The 12426-nt window shown below is 55.1% G+C and overlaps 2 protein-coding genes across 6 annotated transcripts in view; both read left to right on the top strand.

Annotated features, from left to right (window-relative positions):
* Window positions 1-2229, top strand: part of Ap1b1 (adaptor related protein complex 1 subunit beta 1) — a 51782-nt gene extending 49553 nt beyond the window's left edge. For all 4 annotated transcript variants that reach the window (XM_078039675.1, XM_005336051.5, XM_013363221.4 and 1 more), the window contains one exon: window positions 1241-2229. In XM_078039675.1, the coding sequence (XP_077895801.1) occupies window positions 1241-1315 (75 nt within the window). In that variant the 3' untranslated portion in view covers window positions 1316-2229. The remainder of the gene's footprint in view (window positions 1-1240) is intronic.
* Window positions 2230-9743: 7514 nt separating this feature from the next.
* On the top strand, window positions 9744-12408 carry Rasl10a (RAS like family 10 member A). Of its 2 annotated transcripts, none has more exons than XM_005336049.5 (3): window positions 9744-10445; window positions 11464-11588; window positions 11877-12408. In XM_005336049.5, exons 1-3 carry the CDS (start codon window positions 10227-10229, stop codon window positions 12142-12144), a joined length of 612 nt encoding a protein of 203 aa, XP_005336106.1. In that variant the 5' UTR covers window positions 9744-10226; the 3' UTR covers window positions 12145-12408. The 2 variants fall into 2 exon arrangements, with proteins under 2 accessions (XP_005336106.1, XP_077895812.1); XM_078039686.1 differs by lacking the exon at window positions 9744-10445 and adding an exon at window positions 11031-11312 and having other exon boundaries at window positions 11393-11588.
* Window positions 12409-12426: the final 18 nt, after the last annotated feature.

The raw sequence follows: 12426 nt of genomic DNA, 5'->3' as shown, positions 1-12426 counted from the left end.
GGAGCCTGGTGTGAATTAGACTCAGTTGTCTCTGAAAAACACCTTTCTAGAAACTTACAGTGAACCCCCTCAAGTTATCAGGTAAGACACCAGGCAGGGCAGTGGCATTGCTGGGAACAGGCCCTGGCCCTGCTGTCATGCCAGTGCCTGAGTGCCCAGCCAGGAGGACGTTGATTCTCAGCCGCCTGTGGTCCCCAGCCTCAGAATCAGACCTAGTTGGGAGATGGCCTCCATGTGTGCCTGGTTGTCCTGGAGCCTACGCTGCTATTCCCGGGAACGGGGAGCCCCAGGCTTTGCTTCTCCCGCACCCCTGGGTTTGGCAGGCATGGCCCTGCAGACCTGCAGACATTGCCTCCTCTGGCCCCGCTGGTGGCCTTGGCACTACGGTGGGAGAGGGTGCGGTGGTGGCTTCGGTGGTGGTAATTTCCGTCTCCCTGTTTGATTGCTGCATGTCCACCTTCCCTGCTGGCGCCGTGGTGCAGGACTTGGAGGTTAGCAGATTGCTTTTCTCTTCCTCTTCCCACCCCCCCTCCCCAGCCATGCTGTGCACCCCCATCTCTTGGCCTCACTTCACTCTGCTGTTCCCAAAGCCAAGCAGAAGTGCAGATAGGCTGCCCATCTTCTAGCCCCTGAGGAGCCTACACCCTACTTCCACACACAGTGTGCAAAGAGCCCTGGGGGCCACACTGCTGCCCGCTTCCAGAACTCAACTCCCCCACCCCCTCCTAATTGCATCCTCTAGAACCGTTACTTTTGAGTGGAGGGGTGGCTGGTTTCTCCCTCCTCTGCCTGGAATCGTGGGGCGCACACCTCCTTCAGTGCAGAGGCAGTCTTTGTAGGAACAAGCCCTGGGCACCTCACCTGCTCCCTCCCAGCCCTCTGCCCCTTCAGGATTTCCTGTCAGTCTTTGTCCTGAGGACCCCAGATCTCCAGGGGCTGTGGAAGGCCAGGCCCTCCTGATAGCTTACAGCTCATGAGTCACATCGCCTGCCGGTAGGGCTCTGGTGGCGAGGCTGACAGCAGGTGTGTGGGCTGCAAGTATATTTGGTCCCCACCCAGCTGGCTGTGATGGCCACCCCCTCTGCTTTACCTCACATCTGCCCCAGCCGCAGCTGCCACCAGGCCACGTGGGCGTGTCACGCTCATCCATCTGGTACCTGCTCTCTCCCCTCCCCTGGTGTTCCTCCTGCGGAGGAGCCTGGGGATGAGTGCTCTCTCCTCTGCCCCTCTCCCCTTGCAGCTATCCCTGAAGTGTCGAGCACCAGAGGTGTCCCAGCACGTCTACCAGGCCTATGAGACCATCCTCAAGAATTGAGGCATCCAACACCCACCCAGCCTCCTGCCAGCCCCTGTCGAGGAGCCGCCAGGGGTAGCAGCACCTCCTCATGGGAGGGAGGGGGCAGGGCTCCTGGCCACCCAGGGGGCTCCCTGGCCCTGACTGCAGGGGCCACCAGGTCCTTGGGGCAGAGTGGTCCCCCTCCTGGGGGAGAGCTCAGTGTACCCCATGCTCTGGTCACCCCTCTTCCATTGCTGCTCACGTGGGGTCAGGTAAGGGGAGTGAAGGAAACAGCCCGAGTGGCAGTGAAAGCTAATGCAAGGCTGCAGGGTCCCCTCCTCCGCCTGTGCCTGGGCATGAGTGTGGCACTCTCCTCAGGTTCCCAGCTGGACAGGCCCTGCTGTCTCTTGGGTTGGTGTTAGAGGCCTTCCCACTGCCTCCTCGAGTTGCGTGGACTCTGGCAGCTTGTCCTGGGTATGTGGGGAGGGTCCCCTGGGTACCAGAAAAGCTTCTGTATCAGGATCAGGGGCTCCAGGGTTCATGGATGTGACAGGAGCTGAGCTGAGCTAGCCAAGGTGAGCTCTGGGCCTGCAGACCCACCCACCGTCCACAAGTTGGTACCCTGTGACTGCCCCCATGTCAAGACCACACAGAAGCCCCCAGAGCCCCTGCCTGGGCTCCTGCTCCCCCAGCAGCCATGTTGTCCCCACCCCCTGCTCTTGAGGACCGTCACTGCCTCAATACATTCCTTGGCATCCTCTTGGGGAGCCCAGGGCAGGGCAGAGACAGGGCCAAGGGATGGGGCTGCGGGCCTGCGGATGAGCTTCCTGCCTGGGTTCCTGGGGCTTCTCCAGCATCAGCTGCCCTCCCCTGGCTCCCAGTCTCAATGTCTGGCAGCGCATTAGGTTTTCCTGTCTTTGCTGTTTGATAATAAAGAGATTCTGCTTTTGGCAGTCACGGACACTTCTTTCCCTCCCCAAAAATCAGATTTGAAAACTGCCTCCAAGTGGCCAGGGATGTTGTCTGACCCCCGCAGTAACTATATCTAATATATACAAATAGAAAATATATATTGTATGTTACTCTTATTTTCAAAAAGAGAAAGTGAATAAAAATGATGACATCAAGTGTTTCCCTGGCCGGTGTGTCAGGTCCTGAGGCTCTTCTGGGCGGGCATCCTGGACTCAAGCTGCGCCTCACACTGAGGACAGGGTTTTCCTTCCATCCTGTCCTTGGAAAACCAACTTCTGAGGCCTGCTGGTCTCCCTGGCACCTCTCCTGCCACTGATCCCAAGTCCTCCCCAGCTGATGTGCTTTCACCTTTTGCCACAGGCCAGGAGGGCTGGCATCCCATTTGGGTTTCCCCTGGCTCCCTGCCTTCTGGGAGGCTTCTGGGAGCCACAGGAGAATCTCTGAGGAGGGGCAAAGTCTGAACCAGATACCACCAAGGACACTGCTCTGTGTGGCCTCAATTCTGGTGTTGACCTGGGGAGGGCAGCAGTAACAGGCGGGCTCTGTTGGCAGAGCTTCCACTTGGTTGGTGGGGCTTCTGCCTGCTTCTCAGGGAGGAGCAGCCAGGGTCCCTCCAGCCCACCTCAGCCCCAGCCACCCGCTCCTGTTCTTTCTGCGCTCAGCCCCCAACACCCTGCCTACCCAGCTGCTGGAAACCAGGAAAAGATGGTCTGCCCCTTTGGGCATCTTGCCCTGCCTCTGAGCCCTGAGGTGCCAGTGTGCTGCCCCAGGGAACAGAGATTTAAAAAAAAAAAAAAAAAAGGCAAGGCCCTTGATTGTACAAGCCTGGTTCTTGCAGCCCCTCAAGATCTAGGTTCAGAAGGCCCCAGGCAGATGCTGCTTGAGGCTCTGCCTGCCAGTGAGCTGCAGGAGCGGCTGACTGCTAGCTGCACCTGTTGTGTTGCCTGCATCCCCAGATCCAAGAAGCCCTTAGAGGATTCCTGGATGGGGTCACTGCCTGCAAGGACTGCTGGCGTCATCATCCTGGGGCTTCTCAGACCCTCCTCTCCCCCCACATCTACCATCAAGGCCAGACAGTGGACATGTAGGATAGCTGTTCCCACTGGATTGACATTGGGCCACCAGAGGCCCAAGTCAAAGACCTTGGGTGAGGAGAACTGATAAGAAAGGTGGGCTAGGGCTGGGTCTGGGGCTCAGCGATAGAGGGCTTAACCTTGCACATGTGAGGCCCTGGGTTCCCCCTCAGCACCACAAAGAAATAAATAAAGGTATTGTGTCCAACTACAACCCAAAGAAAAAGGCTGGAGTGGGCTTGGTGGTGCACACCTGTAATCAAGAAACCCGAGGCTGAAGCTGGAGGACCACAAATTTGAGACTAATCTGCAGAATGTAGTGAGACCCTGTATTTAAAAAAAAAAAGCAAGGGCTGGGGATGCAGTTCAGTGGTCGAGCATCCCTGGGTTCAGTGTCCAATACCACACACACACACACAGCTGGCCTGTTTGAACTGAGTGTGTTCATGGGCTTGCCCTCCTAAGTCAGTCTGCCTAAACCTCAGAGCATGGTGGGCAGGACCCTCCCATGATTCTTCCCACACAGCACCCAGCAAGAGGAGACCCAGCCTGTTCCTCAGGCTTAATATACTCAGGGGAAACAGGCAGGGGACCTTCAGGCTCCCAGTTCTCCAAGTGTGGGGTGCTACATATGGACATTGCATCAGGAAGATTGGCACCGAAGGCCAGGCCACCAGGCCTTTAGGAAAAGTGCTTTAGGAGCTATTCAATCCCAGCCCTTAGGCCTCCCTGTCCTTCCCATCTCATGCCTCCTCCTCCACCTGCTCAGCTCAGGCCACCTCTCAGACCTGGAAGTCCTGCAGCTTGGGGAGGCACCATGGCTTTTGGGGACGAGGGTACTGCGGATTAAACCCAAAGGCCCTCCACCCTGGGCCACACCCCCTACTTTTTAAGTTTTATTTTGTAACAGGGTCTTGCTAAATTGCAGAAGCTGGCCTTGAACGTGCTAGTGTCATGCTTCGGCCTCTGGAGTCACTGGGATTTTAGGCATGTGCCCCCATGCCCTGCCAGCCCTGGCTCTCTTTGAGATTCTCCATGGGCTGGGGATGTGGCTCAAGCGGTAGTGCGCTCGTCTTGCATGCCTGCAGCCCGGGTTCGATCCTCAGCACCACATACCAACAAAGATGTTGTGTCCGCCGATAACTAAAAAAATAAATATTAAAAATTCTCTCTCTCTCTCTATCACTCTCTCTTTAAAAAAATAAAAATAAATTGGAACTTTAGAATGTGTTTAAAAAAAAAAAAGATTCTCCAGCATCTTGGGCCTTCCCAGCTGGTTAGGAAATTCAACAGCAACCAGTTCCTTTTAGAGGGTCCCACAGATAAACACCCATGCTAAGGGCTGTGGTGAGACCTCCTTTGGCATTGTTTTTTAACCTTTATTTTATATTTATTTTATGTGGTGCTGAGGATTGAACCCAGTGCTCACACATGCCAGGCAAATGCTCTGCCACTGAGCCACAGCCTCAGCCCCTCCTTTGGCATTTTTAATCTTCAATTAGTGGTTTATGTTTGTTTTCAGGAAGAAAGTGATGCAGGGCCTTAAGATCAATCATACAAAGGATAAACTTCTCCCTCCCATCTTTCCTCAGTCACATCTTCCCTGGAGGTAAAAAAAAACGTTGCTAGATTTTTTTTTTTCCTTGCAGAGATACTCGTCTATGTGTGTTCAAGCAAATCCCTAGAGAGATTTACCAAAGAAATGGTAGCATACCTACACACTTCCAGCATGTTCTGTGTGTGTGTGTGTGTGTGTGTGTGTGTGTGTGTGTGTGTGTGTGTGAGAGAGAGAGAGAGAGGAGGGGGGTAAGATCCGGAGTTGAAGCCAGGCGTTCTAGGCAAGTGCTGTACCACAGAGCCACTTCTCCATCCTGCTTTTCCCTGACAGTAATTTCTGGAGTCAGACCCATATTAGTATTCTGCGGATGAATGGGCCACCATTAGCCAGTCCCTGTGATGGATGGACATGCAGGCTGTTCCTGTCTTCTGCAAGTCCCAGCAGTGCTGCAGGCCAGCACCCTCCCACATACATCCTTGCTCATGGGTACAAATGCAGCTGTGGGATTGAGCTCCAGAATGGTCTCATCAAACGTTCACATTTTAGGGGCTGCGGTTGTGGCTCAGTGGTAGAGTACTCGCCTAGCACCTGCAAGGCCCTGAGTTCAACCCTTAGAACACATATAAATAAATAAAATGAAGGTATAAAAAAAGTTATATTTTACATTTTTTTAGTTGTAGATGGACACAATACATTTATTTTTTTTTATGTGGTGCCTGGGATCGAACTCAGGGCCTCTTGCATGCTAGGCAAGCACTCTGCCCTCTGAGCCACAACCCTGGCCCCACATTTTATATTTTAACTTGGAGTTCTGGAGATGAAGCTGGAAAGCATAGCTAATATGTAGGAAGCCCTGGTTTTCATCCCCAGTATTGGGGGAAAAAAAAATCCAAAAGGTAATAAAGGATAGGAGTGAAAGCCTTCTGGCTCCTTCCCGTTTCTCTCCCATTCAATGAAACTATAACTGTCCAAATGGCATCTAATACATTTTCCTTCCCCCCTTCTTACATACAATCAGAGCTTGCAATACACATTGTTCTGTGCTTACTGGAATCAGAGTGCAGTGTCCCTGTGCCTTTTATTTGAGGGCTGACTGCAAATGGAACCTAGGAGCACTCTACCACTGAGCTACCCCCTCAGCCTACCCCTGTTCTTTATTTTATTTTTATCTGGCGACAGGGTCTCACGAAATTGCCCAGGCTTGTCCCAAACTTGCAGTCCTCCTGCCTCCACCTCAGGGGTCGCTGGGGCTCCAGGTGTGCCTCCCCACTCCCAGCCCCGCTTCCCTTTTGATCTTTTCTTTCTAGTACTTGTCAGATCCTAGTGTTTGTCTTTCCCTCTGTTCCATCTGGGCTGTATGTAGGAAGGAGCCAGAGATCCAACTTCCCCTTTCCCCCAGATGGTTAACCAGTTGTCTCCACACCATATACTGAATAATTCATCATTCCCCCACAGATTTAAAATGCCATTTTTATCATATACTGAATTTTCACATATATTCGGATGTTTTTCTGAATTCTGTTCTGGAGAGAATTTGAATGTTCTTTGGTTTCTGCCTTCTTCAAAAAGATTCCCTGCCACCACCACCCCCGCCCCGTCCCTTACTGGGGATTGAACCCCAGGCCCTCCACCACTGAGCTTCAACCCCAGCCACTTTTATTTTTGAGATAGGGCCTCACTAAATTGCCTGGGCTGAGTCTGCTGCCTCAGTCTCCAGAGTAGCTGGGATTACAGGCATCACGCCAGGCCACAAAGAAGTACCTTTATGTTTTGATAACTTAGAGTACCCTCTTTTCCCCCATTTGTACTTTAGAACTATTTGTTTTAAAAGTTGGCATTTTATTTGAATCACATCAAATATTTATATTAAACATTGGAGCCAGGCCAATGCCCAAGGAGTGTCCAGAACCAGGCCAGTTGTGGGGGATGCCACTTGAGGGGACGAGGTAATGGGGAGGCTGCCAGGTTGCTGCTGTTCGGAGGCTGTGGGCAAAGAACTGGGGGAAGCAAAATTCTCCCCCAGTGCCTGCCCCTCCCCAGGCCCACTCCCTACCCTCTCTACCATCTGGGTAGATCCTTGAGGGCTAAGCTTAGGTGTGTCATTGGCTCCTTTTCATGCCCCCCACCCCCAGCCAGGCTAGTGCCTCCCGGAGACCCCTCACCCCACAGCCCTTCACCAGCCCAAGGCTCCTGTCTCCATTTCTCTGAACCTGGCTGCAGATGTGTCTGTCTCAGAAGCCACAGAGGACAAGAGTGACTAGCCAGTGCTAGGTCTCCTGTGCCAAAGGAGAAGTGTGTGTGTGGTGGGTGTCCCTGAAATGCTGGATGCAAACATGAGGGCCGGGTACCCCGGTCACTGTGGAGTAGGGGCTGGGGAGGAAGAGCAGGCGGCAACACCGCAGTTCCAAATAGAGACACTCAGAAATCCATGTCCCAGGCAGCTCCAGCCGTCCAACTTGCTGGTCTTTTGGGAAACCTGCCACAGGATCGCCCACTCCATGACAGCTCAGAACAGTCTGCATGAGTGACAGGGACCTCCCTAAAGTCCCTCTCCAAAGGGCCAAATATTCCAGCTGACCACCTCTAGAAGCCTCTCTGGCCCCTGGGCTCAGGTAAAGCTGGGCTTCTCAGGGGGCTTCTTTACAATCTCCTTTCCTGCTGATCAGCTCAGGCCAATCACTGCTCTCCGAGTCTCAATGAGCAGGTGACTCTGGGGTCAGGGCTTGCACATCACAGTCCTGAGGAAGTGGGATTTCTGCTACTGATGCTGACAGGAGAGTCCCTAGGGAAGGTGACACCCCTGAGGATTGTGCAGAACTTTGTGGGAGCCCTGAGACCTTCCCAGTCCACAGTGTCCATCATTCCAAAAGCACGGGCCAAGAAGCCATGAGGGGACTCAGAGGTGCCACGTACAGAGCCCTGCCTGGAGTTCTCAGAGAATCACTGCCCAGGAAGAGGGCACTACATAGAAAAGGAAGAAAGGAGCCGGGCACTCATCTGTGATCCCAGCGGTTCAGGGAGGCTGAGGCAGGAGGATAGAGTTCAAAGCCAGCCTTGCAATTGAGCGAGGCCCTAAGCAACTCAGTGAGACCCTGTCTCTAATAAAATACAAAATAGGGCTGGGGAGATGGCTCAGTGGTCAAGGGCCCCTCAGTTCAATTTCCCCCCTAAGCCTTCCCTCTGCCCCCCCTAAAAAAAATTCTTAATCAAGACCCGCCCAGTGTCCACCAGAAAGGTTGGGGGGTAAACTTATTGACTCCCTGCCTTGTTCCCCAAAGGAAGGGAAACAGCTCACAAAATTCAGAAGCTGTAAAATTTTTTAAATTCACAAGAAAAAAATGTAAAAAGGAATATCGAGTGAAGGGAAACACTATGAAAAAATATGAAGCCAACCGTCCCTATTCACTGAACTTGAAGACAGAATCCTTGCCAGAGGTGGGCTGAGCTCCCTCAAGGTTGAGGAGAGAAGTGAAATCAGGCTGAGGCCCTCTTCCAGCATGGGAGATAAAAACACTGCCACTGTGAGAGAAATGTTCTGAGGTTGCCCAGGATCGCCTCCATGCTCCTCCACCTTTCCCTGGGCTGGGGAGGGTGTTTTGTCCATGGTCTTCTCCTCCTCCTCCTCCTCCTCTCTCCGACCCTCCTTCAAAACTCCATGTCAGCAGCCAGGTGCAGTGGCACATGCCTGTAATCCCAGCAACTTGGGAGGCTGAGGCAGGAGGATTCCAAGTTCAAGTCCAGCCTCAGCAATTTGGCGAGGCCTTAAGCAACTCAGTGAGACCCTGTCTCAAATAAAAAATAAAAAGGGCTGGGGATGGGGCTCAGTGGTAAAACCCCTCTGGGTTCAATTCCCAGTACTTGCTCCCCCTTCTCCCTCAGCATCTTGGCAAACAGTAATATTTTTAATATTTGTTAAGTAAATGAAATCCTTGGTCAGTGTAGAAACCAGACATCTGTGCATTTCACCTCAGTAACCTGGCAGAGGGCAGAGATGTCAGAATCCCTCAGTGTAGTGGAGAGGGGTGCAACTTTGCAAATTGGCAGTAGGAACTTCCTGTCCAATTCCAGGGAGGGGGATTTGGGCTCTGGAAGTCTGGTTAGGATGTTACTGTCCTTTGAGGGAAGCTACAGGTGGAAGTTCCCGAAGGAAATGGCCTTAGCAGTGACAGGTGGTGTTGGCCAATTTCTGGACCTTTATTTATTTACCTCCAGTCTTATTGAGGCAGGGATTTGAGGCTGAGTTGCTGTGACTCAGTGTGTGCTGGGTTCAGTCCCCTCTGTCCCCTCCTCCCCTGCCAGGCCGCTGTTTTACAATATTTACATATTGTCCAATTTACTCCTGTGGGTGAAAGGAAGGTGGCAGGTCCCTCAGAGAAGACAGCAAGGCCACCGGACAGCTAGGGGCCCCACTTTTCTTCTAACCCTGGAGATTTCTCACTCCAGCCTGTTTCCTCTTCCCTCAAATGGAGATACCAGGGTTGAGGCTGAAGGTTTAAGGATCAAGTAAGGAACAGTTTGGAAAAGGGTCTGACACTTGGTAGATTCTCAGAAGCAGCAAAAGCCCTTGAAGGTTTCTGCCTTTGATGGATGCAGAGCAGAGACCAAGCACAGTATAGCGATTCTTCCAAGGTCACAGCTGGGACCTGATCCGCGCCCTGGGCGGCTCGACTCCAGTGGGCCAGGGTTTGTCAGGAGCCTGCTTGAGCAGTGTTGGGAGCAGAGGACGAGAAGGGGGCGGGCGGGAAGGGGCTTCTATTTTGGAGCGGGCTCCCTGTCCTCCAGTCACCTTCCCACGACCCTTCCCGGGAGGGGCGTCCCGGGAGGGTAGGGGGTGGGAGGGGCGGGCGGTTACCTCATCTCTGTCTCGGGGCGGCCCCGCTGACTCGCTTTGCTCGCGCCTCCAGTCGCGGCCGGGGCGGTGACTCCCGGCGCTGGTTGGAGAGGACAGAGGGGCCGAAGAGCCGAGAGGCTGCGCTGCTGCCGAACCCGTGCCGCGAGGGGGTCGGACCTCGGGGCCCCGCGCTGCCCGGCGGCGCCGCGGTTGGCGCTGCGGGCGGAGGCGGTGTCTGCGCGCGGCGCGCCGGGTCTGTTCTCTCCCGAGCTTTGGCACTCGCCCGAGCTGCTAGTGCGTCCGCCACTGTCTGCCCGCTCGGTTGTCTGCCCTCCCGCCGCCAGCCCTGTCTCCGGGCCCGGCCTCTCCTGTGCTCGGCTGCTCAGCGAGGCGACGAGGAGCGCGGCGGGGCCGGGGCGCACCGGACAGGGCGCGCGGGGCGCACGACTGGGCGCGCACGGCGCGGCGCCGGCCCATGAAGCTTTCCGGCGCGGGGCGCGGCAGCGCGGGCCGGCCATGGGGGGCAGCCTGCGGGTGGCCGTTCTGGGCGCTCCCGGAGTGGGCAAGACGGCCATCATCCGCCAGTTCCTGTTCGGCGACTATCCCGAACGCCACCGACCTACGGACGGGCCCCGCCTCTATCGGCCCGCGGTGCTGCTCGACGGCGCTGTCTACGACCTGAGCATCCGCGACGGCGACGTCTCTGGCCCCGGCCCGAGCCCCGGAGGTGTCGAGGTAGCGGCGTGAGTGGTGGACAGGGGCGTGTGATAGTGTAAGGAGTGTGTGTGGGCTTGCTGCACACGTGCGTGTCCACGTGGATGGTCTCAGGGCTCCTGACCATGTTAAGGAATCGAAGAAAAAATGGTGTGTCCCGGTATTGTACTTGAGCCCTCTCCGCCCATCTGGAGGAGCTCAGGACCTAAACCCCGCGACTTAGCCAAGGCTTTCTCTTGTTGCCGTGGGTGTTTCTATCTTTGCCTACCTCCATTGGTGGGACTGGACCAGCGCGTGTCGCTGCACGGTCCTGTGGCTGTGTCTGGAGCCTTGAGCAGTGGGAGAGATTGGAATCAGGCACAGGGATATACTTCCTAAAGGAGGTAATTCTTTGCTCCCTCATTCCTGCGACCTGGAGCAAAGACATTTAGTAATTTGTGCTAACTCCAGCTCTCCAGTCTTGGAGTGAATGTCGGAGAGGTTCAGAGGAAAAAGCCAGGATTAAACAGGGCTTCCTGAAGCGGATGACACCGAGCTGAACCTGGAAGACTGAGTGGGGTTTTGGGTAAAGTGCAAAGTGCATTCGAGGTGGAACGAACAGTAGGTTCCGAGTGAACAGTAGTGGGCATGGCTGCGGCTGACGGGTGGTCTGGGGCTCTGGAGGGAGGCGGGTTTCCAGGGCCCTGGGCTTGACAGGCAATTGTAGCCTGCGAGGGCGGCTAAGGAGGGGAGCGGCCCGACTGCAGTTGAGCTGGGGGAGACTGGAAGGAAGAAAAGGAATATGGGAGCGAGGGAACAGGAAAGGAAGGCGAGGTTGAAGGAGGGTTGGTGGCCGAGAGGCTCCAGACATGGTTGGAGAAATTTACACTGGACATCACCATAAGGAGGGTAAGGCCCAGGAAGCCTGGAGGAGGGCGCTTAGAGATGGGGATAAGCGACCAAGGCCTGAAAATGAACTGTGGGTTTAGTGTCGCCTGCAGAGTTAAGGGGCAGCAGGGTGGGAAAGCGGCTTCCGCAAACCCTGGCCTCCCGCTCCCAGGAATGTCCTGACTCTAAAGACTGGAGCTTGCAGGAAACGGACGCCTTCGTGCTGGTCTACGACATCTGCAGCCCGGACAGTTTCGATTACGTGAAGGCCCTGCGGCAGCGCATCGCGGAGACCAGGTGGGGGCGCGCAGGAGGTGGTGGTGGGGAGAGGGGCCTGACTGGGCCAGGCCTTTGCCCGAGGGGAGTGGGAAGATGCTCCCCTACTAGGAACTGCAGGATCGGGTCATTGCTGTAGGAAGGTCTCTAACATAAGTCTTTGGCACACGCAGGCCTGATATTTCTTGGAGGTCTCTGGCCATAGGAAAGAATGCACCTGTGTGTGTATATTCTTGGGGCGGGGATAAGGGGCTTCTCTGGCTGTGAGGTCCCCAGCACCGTGTCTCTTATCCCCAATCCGGGCCCTAGGCCGGCGGGAGCGCCCGAGGCACCCATCCTCGTGGTAGGCAACAAGCGGGACCGGCAGCGGCTGCGTTTCGGACCTCGGCGTGCACTGGCCGCCTTGGTGCGCAGGGGCTGGCGCTGTGGCTACCTCGAATGCTCCGCCAAGTACAACTGGCACGTGCTGCGTCTCTTCCGCGAGCTTTTGCGCTGTGCTCTGGTACGCGCACGTCCTGCACACCCAGCCCTGCGCCTGCAGGGGGCGCTGCATCCAGCGCGCTGTATCCTCATGTGACCGGATTGGACAGAGAAATCTCCTCCCTGATTGGATAAGGAAAACTCCCACCTAGTCTCCTGGGCGACCGGCCTCTCTTTGAACTACACTGGGGCCCAACGTCCCATTGGACAAGATCAGTCCTTTCTGGGGCCTCATTGGGTCACAGTCGATGGAAAGGACTTGGCTATGTATCTGATTGGGAGCTCGAACTGTTCCTAGCACTTCATTGGACACAATCCCTAAGTCCCGCCTCTCTGGAGGTAATAAAAAAGAAACAAAGTACACCTGAGATTTTTGTTC

The sequence above is a fragment of the Ictidomys tridecemlineatus genome, chromosome 2 (genome assembly GCF_052094955.1).
Source record: "Ictidomys tridecemlineatus isolate mIctTri1 chromosome 2, mIctTri1.hap1, whole genome shotgun sequence".
Taxonomy (NCBI): Eukaryota; Metazoa; Chordata; class Mammalia; order Rodentia; family Sciuridae; genus Ictidomys; species Ictidomys tridecemlineatus.
The sequence above is the reverse complement of the archived record's forward strand: the minus strand, read 5'-3'. Positions and strand labels throughout refer to the sequence as shown.

Bases quoted from the DNA above. Each gene is read 5' to 3' on its own strand.
- Rasl10a (XM_005336049.5), top strand. From the start codon at position 10,227: ATGGGGGGCAGCCTGCGGGTGGCCGTTCTGGGCGCTCCCGGAGTGGGC. The intron at 10,446-11,463 runs GTAGCGGCGTGA...TCCCGCTCCCAG, and splicing joins CGAGCCCCGGAGGTGTCGAG to GAATGTCCTGACTCTAAAGA. The intron at 11,589-11,876 runs GTGGGGGCGCGC...TCCGGGCCCTAG, and splicing joins CAGCGCATCGCGGAGACCAG to GCCGGCGGGAGCGCCCGAGG.